Source organism: Gobio gobio (assembly GCF_949357685.1).
Source record: "Gobio gobio genome assembly, chromosome: 19".
Classification (NCBI taxonomy): domain Eukaryota; kingdom Metazoa; phylum Chordata; class Actinopteri; order Cypriniformes; family Gobionidae; genus Gobio; species Gobio gobio.
Window position 1 is genome coordinate 2,838,021 of NC_137112.1, and position 20,171 is coordinate 2,858,191.

At 35.4% G+C, this 20,171-nt stretch overlaps 2 protein-coding genes across 2 annotated transcripts in view; one reads left to right on the forward strand and one right to left on the reverse strand.

Annotated features, from left to right (window-relative positions):
* Positions 1 to 1,158: 1,158 nt before the first annotated feature.
* On the reverse strand, positions 1,159 to 13,158 carry gemin6 (gem (nuclear organelle) associated protein 6). The gene is made up of 2 exons (XM_079844064.1): positions 12,905 to 13,158; positions 1,159 to 3,449 (listed from the first exon to the last, which is right to left on the reverse strand). Exons 1-2 carry the CDS (start codon positions 13,030 to 13,032, stop codon positions 3,071 to 3,073), a joined length of 507 nt encoding a protein of 168 aa, XP_079700190.1. The 5' UTR covers positions 13,033 to 13,158; the 3' UTR covers positions 1,159 to 3,070.
* A 64-nt stretch (positions 13,159 to 13,222) lies between these two features.
* srsf7b (serine and arginine rich splicing factor 7b) overlaps positions 13,223 to 20,171 on the forward strand; it is a 14,160-nt gene continuing 7,211 nt past the window's right edge. Inside the window, exons 1-3 of the mRNA XM_079845205.1 lie at positions 13,223 to 13,324; positions 15,322 to 15,502; positions 19,237 to 19,413. Coding sequence (XP_079701331.1) covers positions 13,297 to 13,324; positions 15,322 to 15,502; positions 19,237 to 19,413 — 386 coding nt within the window. The 5' untranslated portion in view covers positions 13,223 to 13,296. The remainder of the gene's footprint in view (positions 13,325 to 15,321; positions 15,503 to 19,236; positions 19,414 to 20,171) is intronic.

The window sequence follows — 20,171 nt, forward strand, 5'->3', positions numbered from 1 at the left end:
TTAACCACTATAGTGGATCTTGCGTTTTATAAAAATAAAAATAAAAAAAGGTTAATCGGAATGGTCCGAAACTTGGTAACTTTATTGGTACTTGGTATATGAACACCCAAAAACAATTGGGGACAGGATTTGAAAATTCTAAGTGGTTGTAAAAAAAAATTCTCACACAGGACCTTCGGGTCAAAAATGACCCCCATAGGAAGTGAATGTGTTCGTTTTTTTGTGCATACAATCTACAAATCAGCCAGGATGCAGAAAAAAGGACTCAACAGTGAAGAAGTGAATCTCTAAAACATCAAGAGTGCAAAACAGACAAAAACACACACACACACACACACAATTAGCTTTTGGAATGGAACGCATTCATTTGTGTGTGTGTGTGTTTTGGGTGTTCATATACCAAGTACCAATAAAGTCACCAAGTTTCGGACCATTCCGATGAAGCTACAATTTTTTTATTTATTTTTTATAAAATGTAAGATCCACTATAGTGGTAAAAATGTGCTATTGTATGATAAAAATGCTCAATGTGTCCACCGGATGGCACCGATCTCACTTAAAACATTGCTTTCATGAGGCCTAGGCTAGACTTTAAAATACAGCTTTAATAAAAAAAATATATATAAAACAATTATATATATACATTTTAATTATATTCAATGGGAAAAAATGTCATAATTATTGCATTAATATTAATTATAAATCATAAAATTATCTCAAAACACCAAAAAAAGAAAAAATATTATTGAACAAAAATATATATTTCATTGCTTTTACTCAAATCTTTTTTATCTTAATTAATACTGTTTACCCATTGGTGCACTTGCTGTGAGACATCTCACAATACATAAGAGACATTTAGAAATATAAAATAGTTTTCCTTTGTGGTGTCGTCTTAAGCACTGTATAGAGTTAAACATTTTCTCATATTGTCTCAAAGCCAGTTCTTACACCTACAGAGTTCTGTAATGTTATAAAAATATTATCCAATAATTTAAGTTATCAGTGCCTTCCTGTTATAGTAGTAATGCCACTTGAAGGAAGAAGTGCAACTGTTAATAAGAAAATTATATGTCAATGGTTGCTCTATCTGCTTGGTTACAAACATTCTTCAAAATATCTTCTTTTGTGTTCAGCAGAACAAAGAAACTCATTTTTGGGTGAACTATACCCTTTAATGTCCTTCTCTCTTTTAGCTCATAAAAAGTGTATGAAATGGTTATCACAGTGTCAATGTCATAACAGGGAACTTTCTCAGAACTTCTGGCAAGGTTTTTCAAACTTATGGACAATCGTTCTTCCAGTAACGTTAACTGAACGTTATGAGAACATTCCCTGGGATACTGAATGGTCTCATATTCATATGCACAGAAGAGACAAACATATACCAGTATTCTCCTGTCTGTTACTCGCTTATGCTAAATTACACCAAACACTTTATAAATACATATTCTTACATTTGTGATATTGTTCAGCTAAGATAGTATCTAGGCACAAAGATATCCTCATCCTTTTAACAAAACATCTGGACACTGAAAAATAACAAACATTTTTATATTTACTGGTAACTTTTGGAACTTAATAAGTGCCTTTACTGTGTGCAAATATTCTTGTTTCTCTAAATGGGCCATTCTACAAAGTCAGAGTTGGAAATTCCCTCAAATTTTGCATTTTGTAATATCTAATGTAGTTAATTCTCATATTGTATTTTCAGAAAATGCTGGAATATTTTCCTTCTCCCCAAATTTGTCACTACCGAAACAATAACAAATAATTTATTAAGAAGGCTTATGACCTATTAAGATTTTTTTTACATCTACCTTGTAAAATTTATATTTTGTCCATTTAAAAAAAAAAATTTTACAGGTTAAATCAATAACAAATACTATTTTGATAATATTTTAAGTGTAATTTATCAGATTTGTTGCATTTTGAACCCAATCTTTCTTTGTAAAAGGGCATTGTTGTCAAAGTTAAGGATTCATTAGTTTGAACATGAGGCCGTGTTTTGAAATCGTCATCACTATATAAGTCGTTATTTAGGGTTTTTTTGCGCACAGAAACTATTCTCGTCTTCATAAAGTTATTGTAGAGCCGCTGTAGTGAGATGGACTTTGTAACTTTAGTCTTTAGTGTCTTTTAAGGGTCTTGAGAGTGTAAAGTTGAGCCAATGGAGGCCTTTCAGAGCATCAGATTTACACTAAAATATCTTCATTTGTGTCTGAATATGAACGGAGGTCTGACGGGTGTCCAACCACATGAGGCTCAGTCATTAATGACACAATTTACATTTTTGGGTGAACTAACCCTTTAATAATATCCTGAATTTTTGAATTCAGGCCATAACTTCCGGCAAGTGAGGTCAAATTCGATCATGGTCATAGATGTATTCGTTTGCCTCATTAGCGACTGCACGGATCAGTAGAATGAGGCATCTACTATCGATATATCTATAACCATGATCTAATTTGACCTCACTTGTCGGAAGTTATGGCGGAGCTCAGAGATGATCACGTTCGTCTGATAAGAGGTAAAATAATATCATAAATACTGCTGGGTTTCTCTCAGAAACTGATGGTTTGTCTAGATCAGACCCTTATTCATCATCTGGTGTCGTTTAAAGCCCTTTGAAGCTGCACTGAAACTGACATTTGACCCGTTTGGAGCCCATTGAAGTCCATTATATGGAGGACAATCCTGGAATGTTTTCATCCAAAACCTTAATTTCTTTTCGACTGCAGAAAGAAAGACATGGACATCTTGGATGACATGAGGGAGAGTAAATTATCAGCAAAAGTTTATCTAAAAGTGAACTAATCCTTTAAGGTCTCCAACACACTAATCTGCAACGCACAAATGTTAATTCATGCATTCATCAGGAAACATTTATTATAACATCAGCAAACATAAAGTAACTTTGAATGTTACATGAAGAATCAAAAACGTAAATATTTACACATAATGTAACGGAAATCCTAAAAAAGGGATTTCCTCAAACCTCCTGAACATCATGCATTAACGTCTCATCCTAACGGACCTTATGAACGAGCGGATGTCATCAGTAGTGTGTTTAGGACAGTGGAGTGTGTTCAGCTCCAGGGATGCTCTCAACTAGACTCTGAACTCTGGCCAGAATGATCTCATTGGCGCAGCTGCAGTCTCCAGTGCTGTAGGGGGCGCTGATGGTCAGCACGCCGGCCACACGCAGAACCTCCCCGTCTTCAGCCACCGGGATTCTGTTCTTCTCCAGCCACAGACGCAGATCCTCCCTCCGCGACTTCAGTTCCTCCGCGCTCAGGACCTGCGCTGTGTCCGGCAGGAACAAGCTCTTCATCCGCCTCTCCGATTCCTCCGTTCCGCTCGCGAGGATCTGAACATCGGCCACCGCGTGACCCAGAATCACCTTCACCGATGGACGCTCCTGCTCCAGGAAGCTCACCAGCACCACACTGATCAAACACACAATATCAGATCATTCAAAAAGCAGACGATTATGTCTAGGGATGAAACGGTATGGAAATTTCACATCACGATTACAGTGACCCAAATTATCACGGTTATCAATATTATCACGATTATAGTGAGCCAAATTATCACGGTTATCGATATTATCACGATTATAGTGAGCCAAATTATCACGGTTATCAATATTATCACGATAACAGTGACCCAAATTATCACGGTTATCGATATTATCACGATTATAGTGACCCAAATGATCACGGTTATCGATATTATCACGATTATAGTGACCCAAATGATCACGGTTATCGATATTATCACGATTATAGTGACCCAAATTATCACGGTTATCGATATTATCACGATTATAGTGACCCAAATGATCACGGTTATCGATATTATCACGATTAAAGTGACCCAAATGATCACGGTTATCGATATTATCACGATTATAGTGAGCCAAATGATCACGGTTATCGATATTATCACGGTTATAGTGACCCAAATTATCACGGTTATCGATATTATCACGGTTATAGTGACCCAAATTATCACGGTTATCGATATTATCATGACTATAGTGACCCAAATTATCACGGTTATCGATATCATCACAACTATAGTGACCCAAATTATCACGGTTATCGATATCATCACGAATATAGTGACCCAAATTATCACGGTTATCGATATTATCACGATTATAGTGAGCCAAATGATCACGGTTATCGATATTATCACGATTATAGTGAGCCAAATGATCACGGTTATCGATATTATCACGATTATAGTGACCCAAATTATCACGGTTATCGATATTATCACGATTATAGTGACTCAAATTATCACGGTTATCAATATTATCACGATTATAGTGACCCAAATGATCACGGTTATCGATATTATCACGATTATAGTGACCCAAATTATCACGGTTATCGATATTATCACGATTATAGTGACTCAAATTATCACGGTTATCGATATTATCACGATTACAGTGACCCAAATTATCACGGTTATCAATATTATCACGATTATAGTGACCCAAATTATCACGGTTATCGATATTATCACGATTATAGTGAGCCAAATTATCACGGTTATCGATATTATCACGATTATAGTGACCCAAATTACCACGATTATCGATATTATAACGACTATAGTGACCCAAATTATCACGGTCATCGATATTAGCACGATTATAGTGACCCAAATGATCACGGTTATCGATATTATCACGATTATAGTGAGCCAAATGATCACGGTTATCGATATTATCATGATTATAGTGAGCCAAATTATCACGGTTATCGATATTATCACGGTTATAGTGACCCAAATTATCACGGTTATCGATATTATCACGGTTATAGTGACCCAAATTATCACGGTTATCGATATTATCACGACTATAGTGACCCAAATTATCACGGTTATCGATATCATCACAACTATAGTGACCCAAATTATCACGGTTATCGATATCATCACGAATATAGTGACCCAAATTATCACGGTTATCGATATTATCACGATTATAGTGACCCAAATGATCACGGTTATCGATATTATCACGATTATAGTGACCCAAATGATCACGGTTATCGATATTATCACGATTATAGTGACCCAAATGATCACGGTTATCGATATTATCACGATTATAGCAAGCCAAATGATCACGGTTATCGATATTATCACGATTATAGCAAGCCAAATGATCACGGTTATCGATATTATCACGATTATAGTGACCCAAATGATCACGGTTATCGATATTATCACGATTATAGCAAGCCAAATGATCACGGTTATCGATATTATCACGATTATAGTGACCCAAATTATCATGGTTATCGATATCATCACGAATATAGTGACCCAAATTATCACGGTTATCGATATCATCACGATTATAGTGACCCAAATTATCACGGTTAGCGATATTATCACGACTATAGTGACCCAAATTATCACGGTTATCGATATTATCACGACTATAGTGACCCAAATTATCACGGTTATCGATATTATCACGATTATAGTGACCCAAATTATCACGGTTATCGATATTATCACGATTATAGTGACCCAAATTATCACGGTTATCAATATCATCACGATTATAGTGATCCAAATTATCACGGTTATCAATATCATCATGATTATAGTGACCCAAATTATCACGGTTATCAATATCATCACGATTATAGTGACCCAAATTATCACGGTTATCAATATCATCACGATTATAGTGACCCAAATTATCACGGTTATCAATATCATCACGATTTTAGTGACCCAAATTATCACAGTTATCAATATCATCACGATTATAGTGACCCAAATGATCACGGTTATCAATATCATCACGATTATAGTGACCCAAATGATCACGGTTATCAATATCATCACGATTATAGTGACCCAAATGATCACGGTTATCAATATCATCACGATTATAGTGACCCAAATGATCACGGTTATCAATATTATCACGATTTTAGTGACCCAAATAATCACGGTTATCAATATTATCACGATTTTAGTGACCCAAATGATCACGGTTATCAATATTATCACGATTATAGTGACCCAAATTATCACGGTTATCAATATTATCACGACTATAGTGACCCAAATTATCACGGTTATCAATATTATCACGATTATAGTGACCCAAATTATCACGGTTATCAATATTATCACGACTATAGTGACCCAAATTATCACGGTTATCGATATTATCACGATTATAGTGACCCAAATTATCACGGTTATCAATATTATCACGATTATAGTGACCCAAATTATCACGGTTATCAATATTATCACGACTATAGTGACCCAAATTATCACGGTTATCAATATTATCACGACTATAGTGACCCAAATTATCACGGTTATCAATATTATCACGATTATAGTGACCCAAATTATCACGGTTATCAATATTATCACGATTATAGTGACCCAAATTATCACGGTTATCAATATCATCATGATTATAGTGACCCAAATTATCACGGTTATCAATATCATCACGATTATAGTGACCCAAATTATCACGGTTATCAATATTATCACGATTATAGTGACCCAAATTATCACGGTTATCAATATTATCACGATTATAGTGACCCAAATTATCACGGTTATCAATATTATCACGATTATAGTGACCCAAATTATCACGGTTATCAATATTATCACGACTATAGTGACCCAAATTATCACGGTTATCAATATTATCACGACTATAGTGACCCAAATTATCACGGTTATCAATATTATCACGATTATAGTGACCCAAATTATCACGGTTATCAATATTATCACGATTATAGTGACCCAAATTATCACGGTTATCAATATCATCACGATTATAGTGACCCAAATTATCACGGTTATCAATATCATCACGATTATAGTGACCCAAATTATCACGGTTATCAATATTATCACGATTATAGTGACCCAAATTATCACGGTTATCAATATTATCACGATTATAGTGACCCAAATTATCACGGTTATCAATATTATCACGACTATAGTGACCCAAATTATCACGGTTATCAATATTATCACGACTATAGTGACCCAAATTATCACGGTTATCAATATTATCACGATTATAGTGACCCAAATGATCACGGTTATCAATATTATCACGACTATAGTGACCCAAATTATCACGGTTATCAATATTATCACGACTATAGTGACCCAAATTATCACGGTTATCAATATTATCACGATTATAGTGACCCAAATTATCACGGTTATCAATATTATCACGATTATAGTGACCCAAATTATCACGGTTATCAATATTATCACGATTATAGTGACCCAAATTATCACGGTTATCAATATCATCACGATTATAGTGACCCAAATTATCACGGTTATCAATATTATCACGATTTTGTTCAAATGAGATAAAAGTGTTCAAAAAGAACAGATGCACTCACTTAAAACATTTCAACAAGTTTTATATTTAAAAAAATCAACAAACAACAAATAAACAAAGCAGCTCTATGCACTTTTTTTAAGCTAGATTCTAGTCTGTGGGATTTCCTTCCTTATAATGGCCGTCGTCAAGAGCGATGCATAAAAAATAATAATTTGGTGTAAATATAATCTCTAATATTATCTCTGTAAATATATTCTCAGATTCTCAGGGTGGGGGGGGGGGGGGCATAGTATTAATTCTTGCGTTTCTCTATTTCAAAGATGTCAGGGAAGAGGCAAATTAATTATCCATAATAATTTGGAATATATATATTTTTTTTCAGAATTTACTGTGTTGTAAATATAATTTATTCTGAAGCAATAGTCTCACCAGTGTTCAATCAGCTATGAGATATTTAAATCTGCATATCTTTGATATTTTTACCTTTTATGAAGGGCATTTTCTCATAATCTTATTAAATATAGGCTATGCTTTCATTTTATATTCTAAAAATATATTATATTATAATATATTCGACGGCAGCAGGGGTTTGGGTGGGGACAAGCAGTGTTGGGGAAAGTTACTTTGAAAAGTAATGCATTACAATATTGCGTTACTCCCTTAAAAAGTAACTAATTGAGTTACTTAGTTACTTTTTAAGAAAAGTAATGCGTTACATTACTTTTGCGTTACTTTTTCTCACCTGGGCTAGGCTTGGTTTTTTTTTTTTGTAAAGTAATGCATTACAATATTGCGTTACTCCCTTAAAAAGTAACTAATTGAGTTACTTAGTTACTTTTTAAGAAAAGTAATGCGTTACATTACTTTTGCGTTACTTTTTCTCACCTGGGCTAGGCTTGCTTTTTTTTTTTTTTTCTTTTTTTTTTTTTTACAAAAAAGCTATATTTTTGTGCAAATGTAAAGACCTCTTCATACAAAAATTTTAATAATAAGCCTCAGGCTGAGGGAAAAATGCAAATTCACGCATGAACAAAAGAGAGCGCAGCCATTCTGGATAATGGAAGAATGGACGCAGGAAAGAAAAGATCTACCAATAAAAACAAAGAATCTAGTAATTTTTGCTCGTGGTTTAACTGAATCAAAGATCAGCAGAAAGACATTGGTCAATAAAGGTAAATTAAATGCATACAAATATTTGTTTTATTTAACATTTATATATTTGAGGTTTGTATAGTACTCTGATATTGCATTTGACTGATTTTATTCATTTTGAATCTTTATTGTGCAAGTGAGATGAATAAATGCTCACATTTAGTCTAGAACTACTATAACCCTCATGTTCACACACACGCCTCTGCACTAACTCGTTTTTTCCCAACATGGGGTCAAGAGAGCTGTCAGTCAAATTAATGTGAAAAAGTAACTCGGATATTTTGTTGTAAATTTGGAAAGTAAAGCGTTACTTTACTAGTTACTTGAAAAAGTAATCTGATTACGTAACTCAAGTTACTTGTAATGCGTTTCCCCAACACTGGGGACAAGGTTCTGATCTGAAAAAATGACACTAATTTGTATAAATAAATAATTTATTCTGAAGCAATATTCTCACCAGTGTTCAATCAGCTATGAGATATTTAAATCAGCATATCTTTGATATTTTTACCTTTTATGAAGGGCATTTTCCCATAATCTTATTAAAGCTACACTGTGTGATATTTTCCCCCATCTAGTGGTGAACTTGTATACAGGGTTTCTGCAGGTTTCACCAAGTCAAATTTAAGACTTTTTAAGACTTTTTTAAGACCATTATGAATTAAATTTAAGACCTATATAACGCAACAAAAAAAAACTTACAATAGGAAATGCAGAATCACAAAATGACTTGCAAACCAAATTAATTTATTCAAATTGAACAAAGTATTAGTAAATTTGCACTTCCTCATAGCTCAATCCCATCAGGATTAATATACAAACACACTACCGGTCAAAAGTTTGAGAACGGTAAGATTTTTTAATGTTTTTACAGAAGTCTCTTCAGCTCACCAATGCTGCATTTATGTTATTAAAAATACAAAAAATCTGTAATATTGTGACTGTTCTGTTGTGACTGTTTTCTATGTGAATATATAGTAAAGTGTCATTTATTCCTGTGATCAAATCATCATTACTCCAGTCTTCAGAGTCACATGACCCTTCACAAATCATTCTCATATGAGGATTTGATGACCAACAAACATTTATGATTATTATCAGTGTTGAAAACAGTTGTGTAAAACATTTTTTTTAGGATTCTTTGATGAATAGAAAGTTCTAAAGAACAGCATTTATCTGAAATAGAAAGTTAAAAAAAAGGTTTTTGAAGGATTATGTGACTCTGGAGTAAGGTAAAGGCTGGAGTAATGATGCTGAAAATTCAGGTTTGAATCACAGAAATAAATTGCATATTCAAATATAAAAAAAGTCATTTTAAATTGTAAAAACACAATCACAATAAGTGTTTTTGCTGTATTTTGGATCAAATAAATGCAGCCTTGGTGAGCAGAAGAGACTTCTTTAAATACCATTCTCAAACTTTTGACCGGTAGAGTGAGAGTGTGACTGCATGCATGCATGCGTATTTTATATATATATATATAATATTGTGAGATCAAAATTACAGATTTTGTGGTGGTGGTCATTTTAAGAAATGTGCTTTTGTTTTTTTTTCATAATTAGGATGCCACATTTTCCATATCATTATGTCAGATGCACAATAGTCACACATGGCAATAAAACAAACAAAATGCATGAATCTTGTTTGACAATAGGACAAATAAGTACAACTTAAATATACAGATACAAACAGTGCTTTAGTTTAGGTAGGCTACTGTTTGTTTTTCCCCGTTGTTGTTTGATTAATATGAACTACACAGACAGGAGCGGGTATAGGCTAGGCTATATTGGGTTGCTTTCACTTTAAGACCTACAGTAATGCACACATTCGGTACACTCGCGCGAGCGCTGACAGGCGGCAAACGCGTGCACAGAATGCGCGGCCAGTCTGACATCGGTCCGTGTGGCAGTAGCGAATCAGTTCGGGGTTTACAACGCTTTTTTAGTGCTATCGGGAATATCATACTTTTATTTGGTCATTATGCGAGATGGCAGGTAAGAAAGATTCGCCTTCGCTTTCACGATCGCGTGAACTGGAAGAGCTGAAGCTGAAGAATAAAATCAGTTTGATGTGTGTCTGTGGTATAATCCGAAAGAGCCTCGCGCCAATAACATGAAAGCTGATTGGCTGCAATATAAGATGCATGCTGGTCTCATTTGTAGTTGTAAAACAGCGAACTATAGTTGGACTAGCGAAAGAACGAACTACACACACACACACACACTAAAGCGCTGCCGGAGCATTTCAATGAGCAAGAGGTAGCATTACATGGACGTAGGAAAATTAAGACCCGTTTAAAATTATTTAAGACATAGAACTCAATACTTCAGCGAATTTAAGACTTTTTAAGGCCTAAAATTTTGGTTTTGAAATTTAAAGACATTTAAGACTTTTAAGATCCCGCGGGTACCCTGTGTATATGACCATCAAGTGAATATTAGTTTCTGTTCCTCTCAATCCCGATTTCGTTTTAACTCCTACGGTGGCCGATTTAGTCCAAGATTAACATGGCTTCCAGTTCGCCCTCGTCCACATTGGACACGGAGCCATCGAGTGTTAAAACGCCAAAGGCGAAGCTTGAATTTACGGGAATGTCCCTCTTTGGCTAATGTACTTTCAAGATGGAGGATCAACATGGCGACCCGCATTCAAACCCTCACCCGTATGTGTTTACAATGGCATATTATAAACTTACAAGAATACTTTATTACTTGAAAGAAGTAAATATACATTAATGAGCACATATATTTTTGAAAGAACTAAGTGTTTTTAGCTAAGAATAAACTAAAAAAGTTACACAGTGTAGCTTTAAGTATAGGCTATGCTTCAGCTTTCATTTTATATTCTTAAATTTGAATTAAATTAGAATAAGACACTGTAGGGCTGTTGCCAATTAAATTAAATAATTAACACTGAAAAATGTTATGAGATTGTTTTAAATATTTTTGAATATACAAATAAGAAATGTCGGAAAGAAAACATTAAACTAAACCACCAGTAGGTGGCAGAATGTAAACATTGTTGTTGCGGGAATATCTAAATCTTACCCAGATACAGCAATGCTATTTTCTGATTGGCTGTTCGGTAGCTATATTTTTTATTTGATTGGCTGGTGCGTGGCAGTGCCTTCTGAACTCAATGTGGATTGTGGAACTCACTTGATTCCTCTTAATAGCGGCGCAACTTGTGGGCATTATCCTGGAAATTTCTCTGCGTGTGAAATACAAAGTGTGGCGTGTGAACGGGTTGAAATACGTGTCTCACGCCCAATGCGTGAGACTTGAGAGCCCTGCGAATACATTATATTCGAAAGTCCATGGTTGACCTACTACTTCTGGCGAGATTCAGAAGTGAGCATTCGATGGACACTTCACTATCCCATGAGGCCATGGGACAGGATTTATGAATGCCAGTGAAGCCACGCAACTGACGCCGGTAGGTCACATGACAACATGGCGGATGTACTACATCTAAATTTCATTCATACTACCAATATCTGAAGTCATCATAGATCGGTAAACTTCTATAGCGGCGAATGAGAATACATTAAATATATTTTTGCGTGTGTCAATTTGCTCAAATAGCAAAAGAAAAACTACATAGCGTTTTCACAACTTTCAAAAAGAGGGAAAAAGTAGAGGGATTGATAAAGGTAGTCAGAAAAGAGAAAGATTTCACCGTCATTCCCACAGCCACTGTATTAGAAACACCCTCACTAGTTTCTTGTAATTTGATGCAAAGGTAATATAATTTTTTTAAGTATAGTGTTATAAATGTACATACATTTAAAAACGTTGCAGTATTTACGATGCTGATGAACGTTAAAACGGGCTGTGAAAAGGGTCTGGTAGGTCACGTGAACGTAACGGTTTTAACGGTTGCGAAGTAAATTCAAATTCAAATTTAGCACCTGGACAGTAACGCGATTTCGGGCTGTTTGTAAATATTTAATTACTGATATTTATGACTATATTTTAAATTAAGTCACAAATGTGTATACTATATAATTTATAAACCATTCAAATTAAAATATGAACTAACCCATAAAGAAAATCGGTAACACTACATTAGTTAACACGAACTGAACTCCTAAAGCATCTAATCTTAGTTTCTGCATTTATTTACTAATGCATTGTTAAAATCAAAAGTTGTATCTGTTAATATTTAATGGGCCTGAGCTGACATGAATGAACAACAAACTGTTTTTATTAACGTTTATACATAAAAACTGTAACACATTTACTGCATTAACTAATAAGGCCTTATTGTAAAGTGTAACTAGGAAACCAAAGAAATCATATTCGGGTTAAAGTACTTTAGGTATATAATTGTTTTGTAGTTATTGTAATTTGTATGATGTTTACCTGGCAGAAACGGGGTCCACCGTGAACACGCGTCCCTCAAAGCGCCGCTGGTCGCGCGCTGTTACACAAACCTCGTGATTGACGAACTCCCGCCACTGCTGAGGACTCCTGTTACTCCACTGCAGCATCTCTGCGAACAACTACAACTCACTTACTCAGCGTTTATCAACTCCGAGTCCGCGACTTCATCTCCATCTGAAGAACTTCAGCAGGACGCGGCGTGCGTGCGACGTCACTGTCGTAAACGATCGAGTGATTGGTTGGCTGGGTTTTTCTTTCATGAGAATCATAGGAAATGTAGTTTTTGTGGGCGGCATGAGTTTGCGCATGCGCAGGCGAGCGGTCGTTTGACAGGCTGCTGTTTGTTTCTGTCAGGATTTCATTTTCACATCATGTCGCGATACGGGCGACACGGAGGCGGTGAGTGCAATAATTCACGAGTAATTCACGAATAAAACACGTCCGGAGTCAGAATACGTCATCTCATATATGAAATAAGGCTGCTTATTGAAAAGATGTGTTGTGTTTTAGCTCGAGCTGCTAACTGTAATGGCGCCCTCACGCGCAGTAAACACTGAAGAATAATGATAATAATAGTCATTATCATTAATAAATAAATTAGAAATAGTAATAATAATAACATATTTAAATAAATACTTTGTTAAATTATCAGTTTGTTGGGTTATAGTTTAATATGAGGATGTTCATGTGTCATTTTACAGTTTGCTCTGTATTCCTTTTAAGTTTGTAGATGCTAAAAGTGTCAAGTCTATCGAAACGAAATAAAATATTAGATGAAACACTTGCTAAAGTTCTAAAATTACTTGAACTGTACAAATATAGCTTAATAGAAACCTAATAAAATGACAAAAGTTAAAGGCGCAATATGTAAGTTTTTTTGTATGGTTCAAATATCCAAAAACCACTACTTCAGTGTTGTATATTTTGTTGACTTGTGTACTTACACTATCCCGAACGTTCCCAAAAAAAGTTTAAATCCAGAGAAATCATCAATTTTAACCAGGACACGGACCGTGTGTGTGCGTCGCATATCAGTAGCCACGTTTACATGCGCACTTTTTTGTCATTCCGATTAAAATCATTCCGATTGAAAGATTCGGTGGACTGTTTACATGAGGCGTTATCTAAACCCATCTGGTGTTTACATGTGCTGACTTTCAGTAGGAATCATTTTGTGACGTGCGCACACAGTTTGTCTGCCGCCTCAGATTCGTTACGTATCAATAGTTCTGTGTTGGTAATTTTTATATTTATTTATTTTTCTGTGGGCGGACATGCAGTAGTTGAACCTAATTTATGTCCTATACAATGGCTATTTCAACAGCTGTGAATTATGAATGCGGAATCAAAAATGAATTCAATTCATTTATTTTGAAAAATACAAAATTAACAATAAAATGCACTCAAATTATTAATAAAAACATAGGATATACGGTGAAACATGAATGAAGCATTAAAGACGTGCTCAGCATCATTACTAGTACTAAACATATATATTTCAGATGATTAAGGAAAGATACCATAATCACAAAGGTATAAATATTAACAAAAGTAATTAAAGTAGACTGTGGGTAATGTTACTTAACCAATTTGAAGCAGTTGTTGAATTTTTTTTTTTATAGCTAACTTAACTAACGAGAAACAGAGAGCAGCTTGAATGTTCCCCGTTGCCATGGCAACTCTCAACAGCCACCAGGACTTATACATTTTTATAAAAGCTATTTATTATTTGTCGTAAAGTGTAAGAATCACCTCAGAAAAATAAATTATTCTGTCAGGCGCAGTTGAAGCCTATAGGACAAACTCTGTCAAGATGAGATGGTATAGCCAGGCTATGCTGTGTCATTATTCCAACATCATGTTCATAACATGTTACGAAATAAAAAGTTTAATACCTCAGAAAAATGAACTTTCCTCTCTTGTCAACATTAGCCTGGTGTGAGCGCGCGCTCTTCAGTTGTGGAGGCGCGCGCTGTATATCCGTCACAGAAAGACGTACACTCACAGTAATCGGATCAGATCGTTTACATGGTGGAATTTTTCATTTGATCGGTTCATGAAAAGGTTTATCCCACCCCTCTCAAACCCATTACAATTTAATTCGGTTTGGGCATTTTTATTCCGATTGAGGTGTTTATATGGAGTATTTTTATTCGGATTGGACTTTTAAACCGATTACAGTGCTCCATGTAAACGCACCTACTGACATCATATTATAAAAAATAGCCGCTGATATATTATTAAAAATCGTGGTTTGAATCCGAGACTTTCCCCTTTTAGCAGTTCTTATCAGTCTCTAGTATAGCGGAGTTAAACCATGGTAAGTATGTGGTTATTCCTTTATTTCCTTCTCTGAGTGGCGGATATCATATGTTGAACTTCTGCTTCTCTCTCAGAAACGAAGGTGTACGTGGGTAACCTGGGCACGGGGGCAGGTAAGGGTGAGCTGGAGCGGGCGTTCGGGTATTATGGGCCGCTGAGAACCGTGTGGATCGCTCGCAACCCTCCAGGATTCGCCTTCGTGGAGTTTGAAGATCCCAGAGATGCTGAGGACGCTGTGCGTGGCCTCGATGGCAAGTGAGTGGGCGGAGTCACGATTCAATGACTCACTCATAAAGACTCGCATACTCTCTTGAGTAGGTACTTAATTTGAATAAGTAGTTATTGCACGACCGCTAAAAAAGTACATTCTATATACTATGAGTGTGTGTAGTATGAATGTAATCGGAACGTACTGCATCCAGGGACTTTTTGTCTACTCTTTTACGAGTATTGTGAATTCGGACATAATTCTTTTGTCACATACAGTTTTTCGCCTACTATATAGTAGGGAAGTATGCAATTTCGGATATAGCTTTCACTTGTTTCATTACTGGATAAATCAGTGTTTTTGAACAAATCTCTTGAGGGAATGATTCAATGACTCACTCATAAAGATGTTTCATTACTGGATGAATCAATGTTTTTGAACAAATCTCTTGAGTGAATGATTCAATGACTCACTCATAAAGATGTTTAATTACTGGATGAATCAGCGCTTTTTGAACAAATCTCTTGAGTGAATGATTCAATGACTCACTCATAAAGATGTTTCACTACTGGATGAATCAGCGCTTTTTTGAACAAATCTCTTGAGTGAATGATTCAATGACTCCCTCATAAAGATGTTTAATTACTGGATGAATCAGCGCTTTTTGAACAAATCTCTTGAGTGAATGATTCAATGACTCACTCATAAAGATGTTTCACTACTGGATGAATCAGCGCTTTTTTGAACAAATCTCTTGAGTGAATGATTCAATGACTCACTCATAAAGATGTTTCATTACTGGATGAATCAATGTTTTTGAACAAATCTCTTGAGTGAATGATTCAATGACTCACTCATAAAGATGTTTCATTACTGGATGAATCAGTGTTTTTGAACAAATCTCTTGAGTGAATGATTCAATGACTCCCTCATAAAGATGTTTAATTACTGGATGAATCAGCGCTTTTTGAACAAATCTCTTGAGTGAATGATTCAATGACTCACTCATAAAGATGTTTCACTACTGGATGAATCAGCGCTTTTTTGAACAAATCTCTTGAGTGAATGATTCAATGACTCACTCATAAAGAAGTTTCATTACTGGATGAATCAGCGCTTTTTTGAACAAATCTCTTGAGTGAATGATTCAATGACTCACTCATAAAGATGTTTCATTACTGGATGAATCAGCGCTTTTTTGAACAAATCTCTTGAATGAATGATTCAATGACTCACTCATAAAGATGTTTCATTACTGGATGAATCAGCGCTTTTTTAAACAAATCTCTTGAATGAATGATTCAAAGACATACATTTTTAACATTACTGGATGAATCAGCGTTTTTTTGAACAAATCTCTTGAATGAATGATTCAATGACTCACTCATAAAGATGTTTCATTACTGGATGAATCAGCGCTTTTTTAAACAAATCTCTTGAATGAATGATTCAATGACTCACTCATAAAGATGTTTCATTACTGGATGAATCAGCGCTTTTTTAAACAAATCTCTTGAATGAATGATTCAATGACTCACTCATAAAGATGTTTCATTACTGGATGAATCAGCGTTTTTTTTAAACAAATCTCTTGAGTGAATGATTCAATGACTCACTCATAAAGATGTTTCATTACTGGATGAATCAGCGCTTTTTTAAACAAATCTCTTTAATGAATGATTCAAAGACATACATTTTTAACATTACTGGATGAATCAGCGCTTTTTTAAACAAATCTCTTGAATGAATGATTCAATGACTCACTCATAAAGATGTTTCATTACTGGATGAATCAGTGTTTTTTTAACAAATCTCGTGAATGAATGATTCAAAGACTCGCTCATAAAGATGTTTCATTACTGGATGAATCAGCGCTTTTTTGAACAAATCTCTTGAATGAATGATTCAAAGACATACATTTTTAACATTACTGGATGAATCAGCGCTTTTTTAAACAAATCTCTTGAATGAATGATTCAAAGACTCACTCATAAAGAAGTTTCATTACTGGATGAATCAGTGTTTTTTTAAACAAATCTCTTGAATGAATGATTCAATGACTCACTCATAAAGATGTTTCATTACTGGATGAATCAGCGCTTTTTTGAACAAATCTCTTGAGTGAATGATTCAATGACTCACTCATAAAGATGTTTCATTACTGGATGAATCAGCGCTTTTTTGAACAAATCTCGTGAATGAATGATTCAATGACTCACTCATAAAGATGTTTCATTACTGGATGAATCAGCGTTTTTTTGAACAAATCTCTTGAATGAATGATTCAATGACTCACTCATAAAGATGTTTCATTACTGGATGAATCAGCGCTTTTTTGAACAAATCTCGTGAATGAATGATTCAAAGACTCACTCATAAAGATGTTTCATTACTGGATGAATCAGCGCTTTTTTGAACAAATCTCGTGAATGAATGATTCAAAGACTCACTCATAAAGATGTTTCATTACTGGATGAATCAGCGCTTTTTTAAACAAATCTCTTGAATGAATGATTCAATGACTCACTCATGAAGATGTTTCATTACTGGATGAATCAGCGTTTTTTTAAACAAATCTCTTTAATGAATGATTCAATGACTCACTCATAAAGATGTTTCATTACTGGATGAATCAGCGCTTTTTTAAACAAATCTCTTGAATGAATGATTCAATGACTCACTCATGAAGATGTTTCATTACTGGATGAATCAGCGTTTTTTTGAACAAATCTCTTTAATGAATGATTCAAAGACATACATTTTTAACATTACTGGATGAATCAGCGCTTTTTTGAACAAATCTCTTGAATGAATGATTAAATGACTCACACATAAAGATGTTTCATTACTGGATGAATCAGCGCTTTTTTGAACAAATCTCTTGAATGAATGATTCAATGACTCACTCATAATGACATTTCATTACTGGATGAATCAGCGCTTTTTTAAACAAATCTCTTGAATGAATGATTCAATGACTCACTCATGAAGATGTTTCATTACTGGATGAATCAGCGCTTTTTTGAACAAATCTCTTGAATGAATGATTCAATGACTCACTCATAAAGATGTTTCATTACTGGATGAATCAGCGCTTTTTTGAACAAATCTCTTTAATGAATGATTCAAAGACATACATTTTTAACATTACTGGATGAATCAGCGCTTTTTTGAACAAATCTCTTGAATGAATGATTAAATGACTCACACATAAAGATGTTTCATTACTGGATGAATCAGCGCTTTTTTGAACAAATCTCTTGAATGAATGATTCAATGACTCACTCATAATGACATTTCATTACTGGATGAATCAGCGCTTTTTTAAACAAATCTCTTGAATGAATGATTCAATGACTCACTCATGAAGATGTTTCATTACTGGATGAATCAGCGCTTTTTTGAACAAATCTCTTGAATGAATGATTCAATGACTCACTCATAAAGATGTTTCATTACTGGATGAATCAGCGCTTTTTTGAACAAATCTCTTGAGTGAATGATTCAATGACTCACTCATAAAGATGTTTCATTACTGGATGAATCAGTGTTTTTTGAACAAATCTCGTGAATGAATGATTCAAAGACTCACTCATAAAGATGTTTCATTACTGGATGAATCAGCGCTTTTTTGAACAAATCTCTTGAATGAATGATACATACATTTTTAACAGTCGCTTGTACGATGTAATTGATACAAACTTTATTTGTAGGTTCAAAATGTGATCAGTTGCGCGATAGTATTGTAATGGATATTGCCAAATGATCTGCTTTGTTTCAGGGTGATCTGCGGCTCCCGTACGCGAGTGGAGTTGTCCACCGGAATGCCGCGGCGTTCCCGATACGAGCGTCCGCCGACCCGCCGGCCCTTCGACCCGAACGACCGCTGCTATGAGTGCGGCGAGAAGGGCCATTACGCGTACGATTGCCACCGCTACAGCCGGCGGCGCCGCAGCAGGTAAGGCTAGCTGGACCTGAGCGCCGCAGATCCGCTTCGATGAACAACACTGCCATCTGCTGATGCCCTGTGATATTGCTCCTGCTCTCTCTTCTCTCTCTGTCTGCTTGATTTCCTGTTTATTTGTTTGTGTTGACTTGGATTTTGTGGGGTTGCCGGGGGGGATGTTTTGTTGTTTTCTGAACTGATGTTTTCTAAAATTTCATTTTAACGACTGACCTGGTCAAAACCTTTCAGGTTTCATCGTTTGATTCAGAGAGTCACGACCCTTTACGATTTCGTGAGGCATCTATCAAATCCCACACTTTTGATCGCCTGCTATGACAGCCACACCCCTTCGCTGAGGCTCCTCCCACTGCTACTTAACTATTCATAGCCCCTCCCCCCCAACCCAAACCTGATGAGAGCGCCAATCCGAGTAAATTCGGCTAGTGATTTGTGCCTGCGCTTTTGATAAAGAGAGCACCGAGACCTCGACAGAAAAGCGCCTTGCACACTTCTATCAAGTCTCAATCAAGCAAATGATTTGGCTGTCAATGCGATCATCGTTAGAAATCCAAGAGAACGACTAGATGCAGAGGTCGGCTGATGATAGATACTTCTAGATCATCTAGATCTGCTAGACCTCGGTTCCAAAGAGGGTCGACCTGCAAAGTTGCAAGGTTTATTTCAAGTACCAATTAATGTGTCTCTCTGTATATCATTGCCTGAAGTCAAATCAGTCGTAATGTTTAGCTCTGTAGAGATTTGTTAAGAAC

Excerpts from the sequence above, each read along its gene's own strand:
- gemin6 (XM_079844064.1), bottom strand. The coding sequence starts at position 13,032 with ATGCTGCAGTGGAGTAACAGGAGTCCTCAGCAGTGGCGGGAGTTCGTC. Across the intron at positions 3,450-12,904 it reads GTGGACCCCGTTTCTGCCAG|TGTGGTGCTGGTGAGCTTCC; the intron begins GTAAACATCATA and ends GTGTTTGATCAG.